This window comes from Sphaeramia orbicularis, chromosome 12 (assembly GCF_902148855.1).
Source record: "Sphaeramia orbicularis chromosome 12, fSphaOr1.1, whole genome shotgun sequence".
In the NCBI taxonomy this organism is placed as follows: Eukaryota; Metazoa; Chordata; class Actinopteri; order Kurtiformes; family Apogonidae; genus Sphaeramia; species Sphaeramia orbicularis.
The window spans coordinates 80,214,764-80,235,111 of NC_043968.1; the positions used below are offsets into that span (position 1 = coordinate 80,214,764).

A 20,348-nucleotide genomic window follows, 5' to 3' on the forward strand; every position below is an offset into this window, starting at 1 on the left:
GCACAATTTAATTCATTCATTTAATTTCCACAAGCTTTGTATTTTGATAATTCGGAAAATGGACCAAAAGAGAAGCTACAACAAGTCGACGGACGACGAGGTCCAGGCTCTTGTGAGTGTTTTTGCAGAGGAGGAAAATCAGACGGACTTTGAATCGCCGACACGAAACGAGCGAGGTTCGAGTAAAAGCTGTCGGAGCCAAATGTAGGAAACAAGCCTAAAGAAATACAAGAAAAGAAGAAGAAACGTATGCAGTATTCAAAGAAACTAAAGGACCACAACGGTCGCAGTGGATCCAACTGCAGAACAAACCAATGGTATGAATATCACAAAAATATTCAGTTTAGTTCGTTCCATGCTGTAACAGTCATTCTAAACTCTAAATTTCTCAAAACTGTGAAAAGACTTTGTAGACACTGTCCCAAGGAAGCTACGATCAGTAGTTCAGTCTGAGAAGATGTTTGAAGAAATTGCTAACGAAGACGACAACGAAGATAAATTTTTAAACACATAAAATTTGACCCAAACCCAGAGGTTATAGAGGAGAAAAAAAGAGGACAAATCAACGGGCTAGAGTTTGAGGACGAAGGAGGAAGGTCCGAACACACTGAGAACTGGTTCTAGTGGTCTGTTCATCAGATTGGATAGTAGAGATACCATTACAAACATCAGCAGAGAAGATAGAAAAAGAGAGAGAGAGAGAGAGAGAGAGAGAGAGAGAGAGAGAGAAGGAGAGAGAGAGAGAGAGGTTGAAAAGCAACATAACCATTAGGAGAAGCATATGTCAAGTGAGTGTGACAGAGCAGGGTGAGACAGACAGACAGAATCAGACAGATGGACGGACGGACAGACAGACAGACAGACAGACAGAATCAGACAGACAGGTGAAAGAGACCAGCAAATACAGACATGACAGACACAACAACAAGACCGACAGATATACACGACAGAGAGAGAGAGAGAGAGAGAGAGAGGGAGGAGAGAGAGCGAGGAGAAAGACTGACAGAGAGAGAGAGAGAGAGAGAGAGAGAGAGAGAGAGAGAGAGAGAGAGATGGAGACGGAGAGAGAGAGAGGAGAGAGAGGGAGGAGAGACTGACAGAGAGAGAGAGAGACAGACAGAGAGTGAGATGGAGAGAGACAGAGAGAGACAGACAGAGAGAGAGAAATGGAGAGAGAGAGACTGACAGACAGACCGAGAAAGAGAAAATAGAGAGAGAGAGAACGAGAGTGAGAGCAAGAGAGAGAGAGAGAGAGAGACAGAGACCGATAGAGAGAGAGAAAATATAGAGAGCAAGAGAGAGAGAGAGAGAGAGAGAGAGAGAGAATAGAGAGAGAGAGCAAGAGAGAGAGAGAGAGAGAGAGAGAGAGAGAGAGAATAGAGAGAGAGAGCAAGAGAGAGAGAGAGAGAGAGAGAGAGAGAGAGAGCAGTTGCTGGAACTCACCGAAAGACACAAGGAGTAAAAAAACAACAGCAGTGGATGAGAAACAGTCAGATTTCTAAAGCAGAGGTAGAATCGTACAGAACATCAGAGCTGTCAGAGGAACCAAACACTACAGACTGTACTCAGACCAGACTGGATTAGACACAACTGGACCACATGGAACACACTGAACCCTTAGACGCAGAAGTGGGTCCAAATGACCCAGCAGGTGGTTTTCTTTCTATATCTTTGTAATGAAGTTGTTATTATTTCATATTCCAGGTATTCCTCAAAAACATGTAATCGACATCATGTCATTTAGATTTTGAACTTACTTTTTATCGACCTTTTTAAAGTGTACTTTTTGTGTGACTACCCCCTCCTTCCATCGATGGGTCAGAACGACCTGCATTCCTTTCCAGTGGAATTACATCTGAACCTTTGATTCATTTATGAAACATGTCACTTATTGACCTTAGAACGGCTGTGTTTACTTTTAAGCAAGCGCTGCTTGAATGTTTTATGAGCAAGAGGAGGGAGACTGTTGTCACGGCAACCGACGAGGAGGTAGATGACGATGTCCAATAACTAAGGTTAATATTTTGAATTTCAGTGCTCTATAAAGGGTTAAATTAAAGAACACACAACAATAAAGTATTCTGACTCTGACAGATATTTAATTGATTATTATTCATTTGATTATCATCTGTTAAACAGGGTGTTTGTCTTTATCCTAAGAACAATTCCAGACTTTCTCAAAACTGCTTTTTTTTCCCGTAGACCTTGACTTTATGTACTTTTATACTTGTGTTCCTACTTTTTTGGTTGAGATTGTACCTGTTGTGTGTAGTAGAAAAGTTCATTTTAATAAATGTTTTAATGTACGAATGTATAATTTGCAGTAAATTACGTTTTACTGACAGAAACGTTTTCAAAACCTAAGTGCATGGATATCACACAAACAAGTTTCACTAGAATCATTCCAGTATCGGCTGGTTAATGAAATCAGATCAAGTTTTTTATATGTTTTCCTCATGTATTTAATTTTAAGACTTTTAAGACCTGCACCAGCACCCTGGTTAAAAGATCCTCAGTGTCTAAAGGTTTCTGTTCTGATCTTGTTTTGAAACTGGAACCCAAAGCTGATCTGTCCTGGGAACACAGAGCCGTGTGCAGTGGGAGCTTACGTAGTACTCAGCGTTGAGTCGAGGCAGAGAAGCAGCTCTGCAGTGGCCCTCCAGGGGGGGGTAGCCCTCTGAGTCGGAGATGTTCTCCACCTGCTTCAGCTCAACCAGTTCCTGAAACCACAACACAAAGGGAACACACACACACACACACACACACACACACACACACAGGTTTCTACAAGTTAAATTTAAGACTTTTTAAGACCTTTATAAAAATACTTAGAACAGAATTTAATGCCTATTCACAGCCATACTGGCAAAAATGTGTGACTCCTGGAATTTAGGAAAATGTATTGATTTACTCCAACGCCTTTATTCCCAGTGTTCTGAGTTGAATTGATTTCTTGTACAAAGAGCAGCAAACTTCAAACCTGATCCCTTCCACTCGTGTCAACCAGGTTTTTGCAGCTTTGACACATTTAAACACAATACAGCCAACAAGTTTATGGCAACAGAACTGAAAACCTACCACATCAAATTTAATACTTTTTACAGAGGTTTTTAATGAGATAGATAGATAGATAGATAGATAGATAGATAGATAGATAGATAGATAGATAGATAGATAGATAGATAGATAGATAGATAGATAGATAGATAGATAGATAGATAGCAGAGGTGATTTCTCACAGACTGCAGTGGAAGCTCAGCTTCCCCTAAAATTACTCAAATTAAATGGTTAAATCTGTTCGGTTGTGTTGACATTTCATTGACTACAAATGTGTTAGAACACGTTCATCTCACAGACAAGTTTGTTCAGAATCAGTTTTATCACAAATCATCAGACTGGATGTTGTTCACTTCTCCTCCATTCTCGTGTCTCTGTTTTCTCATCCATCTCTGCTCAGTGCATTTGTCCGTAGACGCTCAGCGTCCATGCACTTCAATGGGACTGAGTGGAACTGTTTTTTTCATTGCCTCTAAACTGGACGGTAATTGGATAAATGCCACGATGTTGTCCCGCCCCCAGACACTCAGCGTCTCTGGGGGTAAATGGAGCTGTGGGCGGAGCTCGGTCAGGCTGGACGCCAGGCTTCCACGTGCTGATTGGAGGATCAGTCGAAAGGCTGAATCCCATTTGATTGACAGCTATTTTCAGATCTACTCCTTCACTGACACAGTTCAGTTTAATACCGTCACACATTCTGCTGTGAAATCAGAGAAACCACTACGAAATTACTTGTTCATTTCTTGCACTGTAAATAAAACACACTCATTGTACTTCCTTGTTTCAATTTAACATAATTTCAGCGTTTTCTTGTTTACTTGGTACGATAAGGTCACTGACCATTTTCTTAAAAAGGAACGGAGGGATGAATTTATGTTTAAATAACCTGACAATTTTTTTTTTGATGTAAGCCGACAATGAGCTTCCCCTGTCTGAAAGACGAGCAGCCACCACTGCTAGATAGATAGATAGATAGATAGACAGACAGACTTTTTCAGACCCTGTGGGAACCCTGATCCAGTACTACAGGTGGAATAGTGCCCCCTGTTGGCGTGGGGCTGTTTCCTGTGTTACCTGAGGTCTACTGGAGTACGGCACATCTTCAGACTGGCCTCTCTGGAGTTTCCTCCGGCCTTTTGGTCTCTGAGCTGCCTGAGAAACATCTCCAGACTGAGAATGTTTGATGACGCTCCTCTGGTTCAATCTGACAAACACACAGACACACACTCAGTCCATGAGGACGGTCAGATACACTAAATGGACAAAAGTATGTGGACACATTGAATTCAGGTGTTTCTTTTCTAACAGGGGTCTGGGATACAAAACCTTAAAGCTTAATGGGAGATTTTTCTTCCTCAGTGAGAGGTAGATGTAGATGGTTAGTTGTGGTAGAAAATTATTATTTACAGTCACAGCAGGAAAAATATTTTAGAAATTTAGAGATAGAACATTTAAAATCATAGTCATGGATAAAAAAAAAAAAAAAAATCAACATCGAGAGAAATTAAGTAAAAACCATCCAAGTTTTAGTTTATCCCATGCATATGTGATCAACTATATGGCCATAAATATTGGGACACATCATGTCTACAGTTGTAAGATGTTCTGTTCATGCTGATTTGAGATAAAAACATCAAACTTTGTCCACATAGTTTATGAAGGATTCTACAAAACCAGGTGTTTGAGGACTCACATCATGTCCCTGTTGGTCGAGGAGGTGGTGGAGGTGGTGGTGGCGGCAGTGGAGGGCGGGGCCTCTACTTTAGCGTCTGGTTCAGGTTTGGATGGGAGGGGCTGTTTGGGGCTGGGGGTCAGTGGTTCTACTTCCTGTATGTGAGTAAGAGGCAGCACAGGACGGAACAGCGCCCCCAGTTTATTCTGAAATGAGACAAAAAACAGCAAACACACATCAGTTATCATTGGCTTTGTTCAGTGTCTTAGTGTCTTCGGATAATACGGAATGTAATACGATGGACGCTACGTTAGAATTAACCCTCTGGTGTCCTGCGCATAGAGGTCCTTCCGAATCACAAAAAGTACATAATCTGTGCAGAGCTGTAGTAATGTCAGACTTTTATCATAGTTTGTTTTTAATTTTTTTTTTGCTTACATTTTTGTCTTTCATCAACTTGAGCCATAAACAAAAATTAAAAAAATACTCAAAAGCCAGACGTTCAAGATGAAGGTCCTTGATTCAGGATCCGACAGAATGTTAAATTAGCCGTCGCTCTGCCTCTCTGAGCTATGGCGCTGAATATTGGCCAGAGAAGTGTTTCTGCAGAACATTATGATGTCATCGTGGAGGTGACCTTTGACCTCATATCATCACTGTATCCCGTTACACATCGCGTGCATGGATTCTTGAGTTGCGACAGTTACCTTGAACTCTGACCATTAAACTCTAATCAGTTCATCCTCGAGTCTGGGTGAACGTCTGCTGCAGAATTACGAGAAATTCCCCGAACATGTTCATGAGAGTGTGAAAATGATGTCTCTGAAACATGTACTTTAAGTCAATTTACTGTCAAAGATTAGAACATCCACCATCGACTGAAACCATCTACTGATCTAAACTGTTCAATACCTGTTGATCCACTAATCCCATCAATACATTTCAATAATTGGTGTAAAATACAGTTTGTCGTCATGGTTATGGTCATCAGATATGACCCATTTGGACGTTCAGAGGCTCTGTAGTGAATGTGGAAACATCGTCATCTTCTACAACATTCATTCAACCACGAAAACTCATGGAGTTTGATAATAAGGGGAAAAAAAAAAACAAAAGATTGATTAAAATGAAGAAAAAAAAATATAAAGAAAATAAGCAACAAAATGTACAAAAACAGCCAAAGTGATCAATAAATTGAACAAAAACAACATAAAAAATTACAAAATGATAAATAATTTGAGAAAAATAAGCAAAAAATGGACAAGTAAAGAGCAAAAACAGGCAAAGTGATAAATGAAATGATAAAAAAAAGAATAAAAAAAATTAACAAAATAATACATAACATGAACAACATGAGCCACAAAAGTGAGGAAAATTTATAAAATGGGCAATAAACTGTAGAAAAAGAAACAAAACAAACAACAAATTGAACAAAAACAAAAGAAATACCATGTGAAATGAATAAAAATGAACAACATGAAGAAAAATGAAGAAAATGTGGGTGTAGAACCCATGTAAACCCTTCTTCTGAAAAAGTCACTTTTCTCAGTTTTCTCTGTTTTGATCCAACAACCTTTGAATTCAGTCTGAGCTTTAATGAACTTCTACATGATCAGTGAATCAAATATAGGAAAATATATGATTTTTCACTTAGAAAAGCAAAATATAGAGGATCATATTATAATAACTGGTGACAAAATTACTTAAGAAAAGCTAAATAGAGAGAAAAATTCCTTTGAGAACCTCCATAAAAGTGGCACTAAGTCTTTAAGGGTTAAATTGTGATTTTCAGTGGGTTCTGTTTTTTTTTTTTTTGTTTTACCGGTGGTCCTGACGGATGCTGCTGCTCCAGTCTCTTGGCCCGGTTCTGTTTGTAGTAGTCGAAGATCATCAGAGCGGCGTAGACTTTCCCCACCGTCAGCTCGTTGTCTGCAGGAGGAAACACAGTGAGCGTCAGTTCCACCAAAAAACCAGTAGATGGCAGCAGAGGAGCTACAAAGACCAGGACACACAGCCCACAACTGAGATGGTTCATAAAAATACACAGCAGTACCGTTAAAAGCACTCAGAGTCTGCTTTTAAGTCAGGGGAGTCAAACATGTGGCACATGGGCCAAAACTGGCCCACTAAAGGGTCCAATCTGGCCCATGGATGAGTTTGTAGAAGATATTAACAGTCAATGGTGTCAAAAGCCTTTAAATTCAGGTTCCACATACAGAACAATATGAACTAAAGTGGATCAGACCAGTCAAATATTATCATAATAACCTATAGAAAATGACAACTACAAAATTTTCTCTTAGTTTTCATGTAAAAAAGTACAATTACATCAACATATTTACATTTACAACCTGTTTTTTCACCAAAAAATTGTGAATAACCTGAACAAATATGAACAACCTGAAATGTCTGAAGAGAATTAAGCGGGATTTTACTAATATTCTGTCTGTTACTGAATGTTTTTATGTTTGTATTTGTAAATCCACTGTGATCTGTGAGTTATAATGTTCACATATAAATGATAAACTGAGGCAGAATATTGTTAAAAATACACTTACTTTTCTTAAGAAATTTCAGGTTGTTCATGTTATTCATATTTTTGTAAATGTAGTTTGTAAATGTATACAATGATTGGATGGTGTTTTTTCACTCCTGTCTGTTCCACAGGTGACTACATTTTTTAAATTTTTGTGTTAGAGCATTTAATTAATTGGTTGTAATTGGGGTGTGAAGCAGATTTTAAGCAATATTGTAAAAAATGCTCAAGGAAAAAATCTCGCACCCAACCTTTAATTATCTAAAACACTTCATCAAATCAATACACAATTCAGTTTATTTGTTAGCTTTGCTTGCCAAACGTGCAGCACATACAGAAAAACGGAAATATTAACACTAATAGGCCCAAGACGTCACAAGAACAGAGTAGAAAAACATTAAAATAATTTTAAAAATATATATAATTATAAACAAACAATATAACTGTAAATATACAATTATATTGTTACATACCATTATTATATTATTGGCTTTATTACATAGAAAATGGCCTAAATTACTACATTATTGTACTATGTATGGTCATTAGGATTTATTTATTTGCACATCTCAAACAAGAATTATCATTATTATTATTATTATTTTTCAATTATCCTCCAAGTAACACCATTGTGCAGGAGAGGATAGAAGCCAAAAAAAGGCTTATATAAATACTTCCCCGGAAATAAACAATATACAAAAAATAAAGAAAGAATAAAAATACCACATAACTGAAATAATAATTAAAAGTAAAACATAAAAAATACAAATCAAATGATAAAAGCCTTACATTTTTTTTCATAAATTAGAGTCCTTTTCAGATGGATAATGTTCAGGAAAATGATGCTTTAGGACTTTACTAAACCAATAAACCTAATACTGGACTCAGGCTTTTGCACAGGACTGTCCATCCGTTAAAGGGTTAAACGTATGGTTTTGACAAGAAATCGACGATGTGTGATACAATTTACACATTTAGCCTTTTAAGCCCGGTTGTCCCCAGTGCCCACAGTTCCATCTGTGTTGTCATGGCGATGCTATGTGATGCTTGGATCAGCATTCTACACATTCTGTACATCCACATAAGCAGAGGAACGTCAGCTAAAAACTCAACAAAACCAACTGTCAGACAACACAACACGATCCAAACAACCAGCACTGAAACGGTCTAAACCAGTCTAACAGTCTGGGGGGGGGGGGCTCTGTAACTACAGTAAAAACCAAAAGTGAAACTTAACACACTTTAAAAGTCCCATCCAGCTTCTGTGCCTCTGTTATACTGTCTGTTGTCATGTTTCACCTCCACCTATCAGCGCCACAGCCTCAGAATAAAGTGTTTTTGTTTGTTTGTTTTGCAGTGACAGTGAATGTATCTAGAGGAAACCCTGCAGGTGGGGTCTGCTTGGGTCCATCCGCCTTCTGAGGGTTTGAGTTCTTCACATGGGCTACATGGATTTGTTCGGTACACCTGCGTATTGTATCAAAGGCCCCGAACAAAACAGTTCAGTACAAATCAGTGCACTGTTACACCCCTAATTCTAATCTAATCTGATCTAATCTGATCTAATCTGATCTAATCTGATCTAATCTAAAATAATCTAATCTAATCTAGTTTAATCTATTATATTCTAATCTAATCAATTCTATTATATTCTAATCTCATCTAATCTATTATAATCTGATCTAATGTGATCTAATCTAGTATAATCTATTCTATTCCAATCTGATCTATTCTATTATAATCTGATTTGATCTTTTTATTATAATCTGATCTAACCTAATCTAGTTTAATCTGTTCTATTTCAATCTGATCTATTCTAATCTGATCTATTCTATTATAATCTGATCTAATCTGATCTAATCTAGTTTAATCTATTCTAATCTGATCTATTCTATTATAATCTAATCTGATCTATTTTATTATAATATGATCTAATCTAATCTATTTCAATCTGATCTATTCTATTATAACCTAATCTGATCTAACCTAATCTGTTCTGTTCTATTCTATTCTATTCTGATCTATTCTATTATAATCTAATCTAATCTGATCTAATCTAGTTTAATATTTTCTATTCCAATCTGATCTATTCTATTATAATCTGATATCATCTAATCTAGTTTAATCCATTCCATTCTAATCTGCTCTATTTTATTATAATATGATCTAATGTAATTTATTCTACTCTAATCTCTTCTAATGTTATCTAATCTAATGTATTCTAATTTGTTCCAATGTAATCTAATCTAAAGTAATCCAAAGTAATGCAATGTAATCTATAACATAATAATCTACCAGGGGTCACCAACCCTGGTCCTCCAGAGCCACTATCCTGCATGTTTTAGATGGATCCCTCTTCCAACACACCTGATTCAAATGATAAGCCTGTCATCCAGCTCTGCAGAAGCCTGAGAACGACTGTCAGCTGTGCTGGAAGAGGGAAACATCTAAAACATGCAGGATAGCAGCTCAGGAGGACCATGGAGGGTGACCCCTAGTCTAACGGATATAGTTGTGTTTTTCCGTGTACGTTGGTGTTTTGTTGGTGAACACAGTTGTACTGTGACAGACTGAATGCTGAGGACTGAGTGGTCTGAGTCCTACGCTTTGGCGAACCCATCGCCATCGGTCGTACATTTGTGCGGCGTCACCAGCAGGTCCACGGTCTTCTGCGACAGGTTGGGCCACACTCGGTTGATCTCCCTCTTCAGGTCGATGTCGCACAGTCTCTGGGCCAGGACCCCTGAGGACGGACGGAGCCACAAACATGTCACATCAAACACACACCAACGCCGTCACTGCCGTTCACACCAAACGTCGCAAGGGATTGTGGTCTTTGTAGTGCGCAGTGGCTCACCAGATGCCAGTTTGATCTCCAGGGCCGTGCGGATCAGGGCCATGAGCGTGGAGGTGAAGTGCACCGTGTTGTCGTCGGCGATGGGCATGTTCATCTTCACCAACCGCTGAGAGGAGACCACCGACGGTTTCCAGCGATAGGGATGGAAACAAAGCAGATGAAGTCAGATAATCCCATTATTTTACTAATGACTCATAAGAATTAAAAGAGAAGGCTGTGAGTAATGACGTCCATTAGTGTTTAATCTACTGTTCAATTTCACTCATTATATGAATAACTGTTTAGTCTACAAATCATCTCAAAATAGTCTAGAGATATTATTATTATTATTATTATTATTATTGTCATAATTATTATTATCATTATTATTATTATTATTATTATTATTATTATTATTGTCATAATTATCATTATTATTATTATTATTATTATTATTATTACCTTCGCCAAGAGGTATCGTGATCGCTTTGCTTTGTGTGTTTGTTTTTTAGCAGGATAACTCAAAAAGTTATGGACGGATTTTCCTGAAATTTTCAGGAAATGTTGATACTGGCACAAGGAACAAATGATTAAATTTTGGTGGTGATCGGGACACGACAGATATGTCTTGGCGGAGGTCTGCACTCTCCGAGTGGTTTTCTTGTTATTATTAAGTTTTCATTGCAGTTTGTCTGTTAGCAAGATAACTCAAAAAGTTCTGGACGTATTTGGATGAAATTTTCAGGAAATGTTGATACTGGCACAAGGAACAAATTATTAAATTTTGGTGGTGATCGGGGGGGGCTGATCTGGCTTGGCGGAGGTCTGCGCTCCGAGTGCTTTTCTAGTTATTATTACTATTATCACTTTATCATATTATCATTAGTAATTCTGCTATAATTAAAATATACATATATATTCACACTAGGTCAAAACTAAAATTCCGATTTTTTCCTCTAAAAACTCCTTTTTTGATTTTGCACTGCAAAAATCTAAATCTTACCAAGTGTATTTTTCTCATTTCTAGTCCAAATATCTCATCACACTTAAGCTAAGACAGAATCACCTAAAGAGGAACTTTTCAGTGAGATATAAGAACTGATTTTTAGACAATAGATCTGGAAAATCTGATTTAAAGAAATCGTACAAGATTATTTTCACTTGTTCCATTGGCAGATTTTTTTTTTTTTGCTTAATTCAAGATTTTTTTTTCTTAATTCAATCTAATCTAATCTATTCTAATTGAACTGAATTGAAAGTAATCTTATATATCCTAATCTAATCCTACTTGAATCTATTCTATTCTTTTCTATTCTATTCTATTCTATTCTACCTTCATCTAATCTAATTGAATCTATTTGAATCTAAATCCATGTTTTAATACTATTTAATCAGCATTGTTTTATTTGTATTTCCTGATTCCAGAGCTTTTTAGTTTATTTTTTTACTTTTAATTAGTATTTACTCCACATTAAAAACACAGATCTTCAGTTTATGATGTTTGTTTTCACTAAATGACTGAATAAATGGATAATTAAAATTGTTCTCCAGATAAATGGACCTTTAAATTGCTTTGGCGTCCGTCCTGCTGGTGTTTTGAAGGTAACGGTCGTAAATAGACGGCGGCGGCGGCTCGGTGCCGTTAACAGCTGCTGCTGCTGCCGTTGCTATGACACTATTGCAAATCCTCTGAAAGTGCAGCACACTTGTGCTAAAAGCTGAAATATGATGAACTTGTGGTGCTCACCACTCTGAGGACCGTTAAACACACTAAGCTCTGCCGCCGGGAACATGCAGCTGCACATTCTTCAAACTGGAAATAAGGACTTTCAAAAGCCCAAGTTAAACACGGTAGAACAATGTCAATTTGAATGAACCACAAATGGAAAAAAAAAATTAACATGAAGCAAAAATGAAAAGAAAAAAATCAAGAAAATGAACAAAATAATCAACAAAATGAAATAAAATAATGAACAAAATTCAACAAAAAGAAAAAATAACCAACAAAATAAATAAAATGAACAAAATATCTGACAAAATGAGTAAAAATGAACAAAATAACCAACAAAAGGAACAAAAATGAGGAAAATAAGCAACAAAATAAGCAAAAAAAATCAACAAAATGAGTAAAAAATGAAAAAAATGACCAAAATGATCAACAATATGAACAAAATACCCCCAAAAATGAGTAAAAATTAACTAATTAATCAACAAAATAATCCACAACATGAACAAAAAATTTGCAAAATAATCACCAAAAAACTCCTCAACCATAAAAATTAGAAAAAATGAACAAAATAATCAACAAAATGAACAAAAATAATTCACAAAACAAATAAATAATCACCAAAATGAAAAAAAAAAAGAGCCAAATAAGAACAAAATGAACAAAATAAATAAGACTAACTGAATAACTTTTATCCAGTTGAGGATTTAATAAGTGAGGGTAAAGTAAAGCATTAGCAAACCTATTTGAAAATGTACTTTTTAGAACTAAAATCTAATTAACGAATACTTCATTAGGTTTCAAATATTAAAACTGATCAGGTATTTATTATAAGGAGCAGAAATTGATCGGCATAAATCCACAGCACACAGGGTTTGTGGATCAGTGTTGGAATGGACTAATTCATGCCCACATGCATCAAACAGTCAGAGGGAGATCAGAACATCAAGTCAGACGAAAAAAAAAAAGAAAGATCAAAATAAGGAACATGGAGTTGATGGTTCCCATGATGAGGCAAGAAAACAGAGTGTGTTTTATGTTTGGAACCATGACAATGCAGATGAAGAGGAGGAGGAGGAGGAAGAGGAGGAGGAGGAAGAGGAGGAGGAGGAGGAGAGGGAGGGAGCATCTTCACACAGAAGCATCAACTCAAGTAAAACGTTACATGTTTTTCCCAGAAACAGAACTGGAAAGTGACAGGTCCAGATGTCTACCATAAACAAACACAGTTAAACACACACACACACACACACACACACACACACACACACACACACACACACACACACAGATCTTCACATGTGCAGCACAAAGATGCAAACGGTGAAGTGACAGCAGGAAAACAAGAAGATACAGATTCACAGAAGAGGTGAAAACTGTTCATTTATAAAAGAGATGGAAGCTCAGCCTGAAGACACAACACACATCTGAAGGGGGGGTGGGGGGGTCAACAGTAAAAGGTAAGGGACCGTATATGGACAGAAGTATGTGGACACGTTGAATTCAGGTGTTTCCTTTCTAACATGGGTCTGGGATACAAAACAATGATGACTAATGTCAGAATATAGTTTAATATTATGGGATAAATATCATTGCATTAGTTTGGTTCAAATTGTTATCTGTGTTTCCAAAATGCCTCAGAGATGGATTTTATTTCATTTCTCTCAACATTTTGTTTGTTTTCTTTATCCATGACTATGATTTTAAATGTTTTACCTCTAAATTTCTAAAATATTTTTCCTGCTCTGACTGTAAATAATAATTTTCTACCACAACTAAAGATCTACTTTCATCACATCTCACTGAAGAAGACAAATCTACCATTAAACTTTAAGGAAATATTGATGTTTATATCTCATTTTTACTCATTTTGTTGATTATTTTATTGATTATATATATATATATATATATATATATATATATATATATATATATATATATATATGTATGTATACAGGGTGTCCCATAAATCTCCATACATAGGAGAGATAATACATTCCATACATATATGGTTCTAACATGTATTTCTTTATATTTCTTCTTTATAGTTCTTCAGCAGTGGAGGACACGCATTGAAATGTGTTCCCAACAAAATGGCAGTCATATAGAGCATATTATAGAAATAAAAATGGTTTATGTCAAGAAACGCTTATTTTTCCTATGTATGGAGACTTATATATATATATATATATATATATATATATATATATATATATATGTTAGGGTTGGGAATCTTAGTTGTAAGGCCGACACGATACAGCATCTCTGATCCGATATATTAAAGATACGTGTATGGCATCTCACGATGTGATACAATTCACACCCAAATCACAATACTACAGATCAGTTAAGCACATTCTGATTGAATACATTCATTCTGGTAAAAAACAAAAAACAAAAACAAAACAAAAAAAAAAAAAAAATATATATATATATATATATATATATATGTAGTGCAATTCAGTGAGCTTGATTATTTATCAAATAAGACCATGACTTTTTATAAAGTGTCTTTAGTTCAGTTTCCGAACACGTGCCTCACATTCAGTCAGGTGAAAAAGTTCGGACTTTGTTTCCAAAGTTGTTTCTCTGTATATTTCTAACACAACTTCTTGCTCCCTCACCGAATCCATTTGTAATGTAATGTATTTGTAATGAAGGTAAAACAGAAAAAGGTTCTGTCACTTTAAGAGACACCTGTGTAAGGTATTATGGGATGCACTGTTGGATCTGTATGACACTGTTTAAGGAAGTATCTGTGGTTTGTACGGCAGTATTCAGTACAGCTGATCTAGTAAAAAAGTACACGTTCATAAACCACATGTGTTCTCCTCCTTCTGTGTCTGTCACATTCACATACAGACTTTACAGTATTCATCCGCGGTGCTTGAGCCACAGTGCATCCACAGAGCTCAGACTGTTGTGTACAGTGTACACATCCATGAATCCACGGCGCACGTTAACTTGGGTCTGAAGGAAAGAAAAACTTTACCCAAATAAATAGTAACACTTTTAAACGCTTGTAAAAATATATTCTGTTGAAAGGATCAAATTTTATTGATACAAACATTCAATAACTGATGCATCAAGATATCATTCCAAACTTTTCATTCACTCGCAGCTTCTCTACCGGTGCACTCAGATCCTGCATGCGCATCGGCATATCAATGCGTATATGTGAATGTGTATGTGTGTGTGTAGGTGTGTGTGTGTGTGTGTGTGTATATGTATATATTGCTGGTATAGACAAAGGGGTGAGAGCTATTAAGCTATGCTTCTTTTTTTTTCTTTTTCGTGTATTATTATTTTTTGCTTCCTTGAATTTCTCATTTCTATATTATGTTGTGCAAAGAAGTCAATTAGTAGCAATCAGAAAGCTTGTATCATATTCCATATTTGTAATAAATCAATAAAAAAAAAAGTACTGAAACACATCATGTCTACAGCTGTAAGATGTCCAGTTTATGATGAATAAGCAACAAAATGAATAAAATAACCAACAAATTGAGTACAAATGAACAAAATAACCAGCAAAATGAGTAAAAAGGAGATATAAACATAAACATTTCCTTAAAGTTTAATGGGACACTTCTCTTCCTCAGTGAGATGTGATGAAAGTAGATCTTTAGTTGTGGTAGAAAATTATTATTTACAGTCAAAGCAGGAAAAATATTTAGTAGAACATCTAAAATCATAGTCATGGAAAAAAAAAAAAAACTGTAAAAAGAAATTAAGTAAAAAACATTTCTGAGGCATTTTGGAAACAAAGATAACAATTTAACCCAAACTAACCAATGCAATGATATTTATCCCATAATATAAAACTCTATTCTGACATTAGTCATTATTGTTTTGTATCCCAGACCCCTGTTAGAAAAGAAACACCTGAATTCAACGTGTCCACATACTTTTGTCCACATAGTGTACATGTGAAAGTGGAGGGGGGGTGTTCAGTGAAAGGATCAGCAGCTCCATAAAGGCAGAGTCAGGGGCATAAACAATAGCCTGGTGCTGTCTGTGTGTGTGTGTGTGTGTGTCTGTGTGTGTGTGTGTGTGTGTGTGTATTCAGAAAAAGCATCAGTTCTATTTGCAGACGGAGCGGCGTCAGAGGCAGACGTTCAGGAGTGGAGCAGGGCCGCCTCACATCTGATGCATTCAGACAGCTGTGGACGACCGGGAACCGCTCACATTAAGTCTGCATGTACAGAGGTAAGCAGCAGCTGGAACTGGGACTACCTGAGGACAGCTGAGGTAGTGGACCCACCGACCCCCCACCCCCCAAACACCACATCCATGTGCCTGCTGGGTTTCATCTGCCAGGACACGGCACAGCGGTGCACCAATGAAAAGGATGCAATTATTTTACTCATTTTGGTGATTTTAGTGTTTGTTTTTACTCATTTTGTTGATTATTTAGCTCACTGTTATTGCATTTGTTGATTATTTTGTTCTTTTCGTTGATTTTGTTAATTTTTTGTTTATTTTGTTGGTTTTTACTCATTACCTCCGCCAAGGAGGTTCTGTTTTTGCCGGTGTTGGTTTGTCTGTTTGTCTGTCCATGTGCAAGATAACTCAAAAAGTTGTGGACAGGTTTGGATGAAAATTTCAGGAAATGTTGACACTGGCACAAGGAACAAATGATTAAATTTTGGTGGTGATCAGTGATCTCTGAGCGCTTTTCTAGTTTTGACTCATTTTGTTGATTATTTTGTTCATTTTGTTGATTATTTTGTTAATTTCTACTCATTTTGTTGATTATTTTCTTTATTTTTTACTAATTTTGTTGATTATTTTGTTCATTTTGTTGATTATATATTTCATTTCTACTCATTTTGTTGATTATTTTCTTTATTTTTTAACTCATTTTGTTGATTGTTTTGTTCATTTTGTTCATTTTTACTAATTTTGTTGCTTATTGGTTATGCACACTGTTTTTTGATTTTTTGATTATTTTGTTCTTTTGGTTGATGATTTTGTTCATTTTGTTGATTATATTGTTTGCTTTTACTCATTTTATTGATTATTTTGTTAATTTAGTTGATTATATTGTTCATTTTTGCTCATTTTATTGATTATATTGTTTGTTTTTACTCATTTAGTTAATTATTTTGTTCACTTATTAAATTTCTTGATTATTTTGTTCATTTTGTTTTTATTTTGTTCGTTTTATTGATTATATTGTTCCTTTTTACTCATTTTATTGATTATTTGGCTCATTTTTAAAGATTTTATTGATTATTTTGCTCATTTTGTTGATTATTTTGTTGTTTTTTACTCATTTTGATTATTTTGTTCATTTTTACTAATTTTGTTGGTTTTTTTGCTCACTGTTATTGCATTCGTTGATTATTTTGTTCTTCTTGTTGATGATTTTATTTATTTTGTTCACTTTTACTCATTTTGTTCATTATTTTGTTCACTGTTATTGATATTTGTTGATTATTTGGTTCATTTTGTTGATTATATTGTTCATTTTTGCTCATTTTGTTGGTTATTTTGTTGATTGTTATTGCATTTGTTGATTATCTTGTCCTTTTGGTTGATTATTTTGTTCATTTTGTTGATTATTTTGTTCATTTTTTTTCTCATTTTGTTGATTATTTGCCTCACTGTTATTACATCTGTTGATTATTTTTGTTCTTTTTGTTAATTATTTTGTTCAGGGTTGTTGAATTTGTCGATTATTTTGTTGGTTATTTTGTTCACTTCTACTCATTTTGTTGATTATTTTGCTTACTGTAACTGAATTTGTTGATTATTTTGTTCATATTGTTGCTTATTCATCATGAACAGGACATCTTACAGCTGTAGACATGATGTGTTCCAATATTTTTGTCCATATACTTTATAAACATCAATATTTCCTTAAACTTTAATGGGAGACTCTTCTGCCTTTATCCCATAATATAAAACTATATCATAACATTAGTCATTCTTGTTTTGTATCCCAGACCCCTGTTAGAAAAGAAACACCTGAATTCACCGTGTCCACATACTTTTGTCCATATATTGAACGTATTACCGCCTCAGAAACAGTAACATCACTAATAATAATAACTTTAGATAATAAATGTTCTTCCTCTAAATTTCTAAAAATATTTTTCATGCTCTGACTGTAAATAATAATTTTCTACCACAACTAACCATCTACTTTCTTCACATCTCACTGAGGAAGAAAAAATCACCCACTAAACTTTAAGGAAATATTGATGTTTATATGGACAAAAGTATTGGAACACATGTCTGCAGCTGTAAGATGTCCTGTTTATGCTGAATAACCAACAAAATTAATAACATTGTGCAAAATAGCCCACAAAATTAGTAAAAATGAACAAAATAATAAAAAAAATGTACAAAACAATCAACAAAATGAGTAAAAATTAGATATAAACATCAATATTTCCTTAAAGTTTAATGGTAGATTTTTCTTCTTCGGTGAGATGTTAAGAAAGTAGATGGTTAGTTGTGAAAGAATATTATTATTTATAGTTGGACCATAAAAAAATAATTTAGAAATTTAGAGGTAGAACATTTAAAATCATAGTCATGGATATATAAATAATAAAAAAAAAAGTGTTGAGAGAAATGAAGTAAAAACCACCTCTGAGGCATTTTGGAAGCAAAAATGACAATTTAACCCAAACTAACCAATGCAATGATATTTATCCTATAATATAAAATTATCATTACATTAGTCATTCTTGTTTTGTATCCCAGACCCCTGTTAGAAAAGAAACACCTGAATTCACCGTGTCCACATACTTTTGTCCGTATATTGAACGTATTACCGCCTCAGAAACAGTAACATCACTAATAATAATAACTTTAGATAATAAATGTTCTTCCTCTAAATTTCTAAAAATATTTTTCATGCTCTGACTGTAAATAATAATTTTCTACCACAACTAACCATCTAGTTTCTTCACATCTCACTGAGGAAGAAAAAATCACCCACTAAACTTTAAGGAAATATTGATGTTTATATGGACAAAAGTATTGGGACACATGTCTGCAGCTGTAAGATGTCCTGTTTATGCTGAATAACCAACAAAATTAATAACATTGTGCAAAATAGCCCACAAAATTAGTAAAAATGAACAAAATAATAAAAAAAATGTACAAAACAATCAACAAAATGAGTAAAAATTAGATATAAACATCAATATTTCCTTAAAGTTTAATGGTAGATTTTTCTTCTTCGGTGAGATGTTAAGAAAGTAGATGGTTAGTTGTGGAAGAATATTATTATTTATAGTTGGAACATAAAAAAATAATTTAGAAATTTAGAGGTAGAACATTTAAAATCATAGTCATGGATATATAAATAATAAAAAAAAAAAAAGTGTTGAGAGAAATGAAGTAAAAACCACCTCTGAGGCATTTTGGAAGCAAAAATGACAATTTAACCCAAACTAACCAATGCAATGATATTTATCCTATAATATAAAATTATCATTACATTAGTCATTCTTGTTTTGTATCCCAGACCCCTGTTAGAAAAGAAACACCTGAATTCACCGTGTCCACATACTTTTGTCCGTATATTGAACGTATTACCGCCTCAGAAACAGTACCATCACTAATAATAATAACTTTAGATAATAAATGTTCTTCCTCTAAATTTCTAAAAAATATTTTTCATGCTCTGACTGTAAATAATAATTTTCTACCACAACTAACCATCTAGTTTCTTCACATCTCACTGAGGAAGAAAAAATCACCCACTAAACTTTAAGGAAATATTGATGTTTATATGGACAAAAGTATTGGGACACATGTCTGCAGCTGTAAGATGTCCTGTTTATGCTGAATAACCAACAAAATTAATAACATTGTGCAAAATAGCCCACAAAATTAGTAAAAATGAACAAAATAATAAAAAAAATGTACAAAACAATCAACAAAATGAGTAAAAATTAGATATAAACATCAATATTTCCTTAAAGTTTAATGGTAGATTTTTCTTCTTCGGTGAGATGTTAAGAAAGTAGATGGTTAGTTGTGGAAGAATATTATTATTTATAGTTGGACCATAAAAAAATAATTTAGAAATTTAGAGGTAGAACATTTAAAATCATAGTCATGGATATATAAATAATAAAAAAAAAAGTGTTGAGAGAAATGAAGTAAAAACCACCTCTGAGGCATTTTGGAAGCAAAAATGACAATTTAACCCAAACTAACCAATGCAATGATATTTATCCTATAATATAAAATTATCATTACATTAGTCATTCTTGTTTTGTATCCCAGACCCCTGTTAGAAAAGAAACACCTGAATTCAACGTGTCCACATACTTTTGTCCGTATATTGAACGTATTACCGCCTCAGAAACAGTACCATCACTAATAACGGCTTTAGTTTTGGTGCTTGTATGTGGTCTTGCTCAGCTCTACCTGGAAGTTCAGCTCATGCAGTCCATTTGCGCCTCAGACTGGACTCACCAGGGACATAATAAATGTGATTTTGTGCCTGTTATTGGTCAGTGCCTTGTGTTTTCATGTTGGTTGGATGGACAGT

At 34.9% G+C, this 20,348-nt stretch overlaps 1 protein-coding gene across 1 annotated transcript in view; it reads right to left on the bottom strand.

Annotated features, from left to right (window-relative positions):
* The window catches only part of LOC115429602 (voltage-dependent N-type calcium channel subunit alpha-1B-like), a 469,655-nt gene that overhangs the window by 63,877 nt on the left and 385,430 nt on the right, over positions 1-20,348 (bottom strand). Inside the window, exons 44-47 of the mRNA XM_030149195.1 lie at positions 10,123-10,228; positions 9,901-10,008; positions 6,552-6,658; positions 4,798-4,935 (exon numbers count right to left, since the gene is read on the bottom strand). Of these exons, the coding sequence (XP_030005055.1) occupies positions 4,798-4,935; positions 6,552-6,658; positions 9,901-10,008; positions 10,123-10,228 (459 nt within the window). The remainder of the gene's footprint in view (positions 1-4,797; positions 4,936-6,551; positions 6,659-9,900; positions 10,009-10,122; positions 10,229-20,348) is intronic.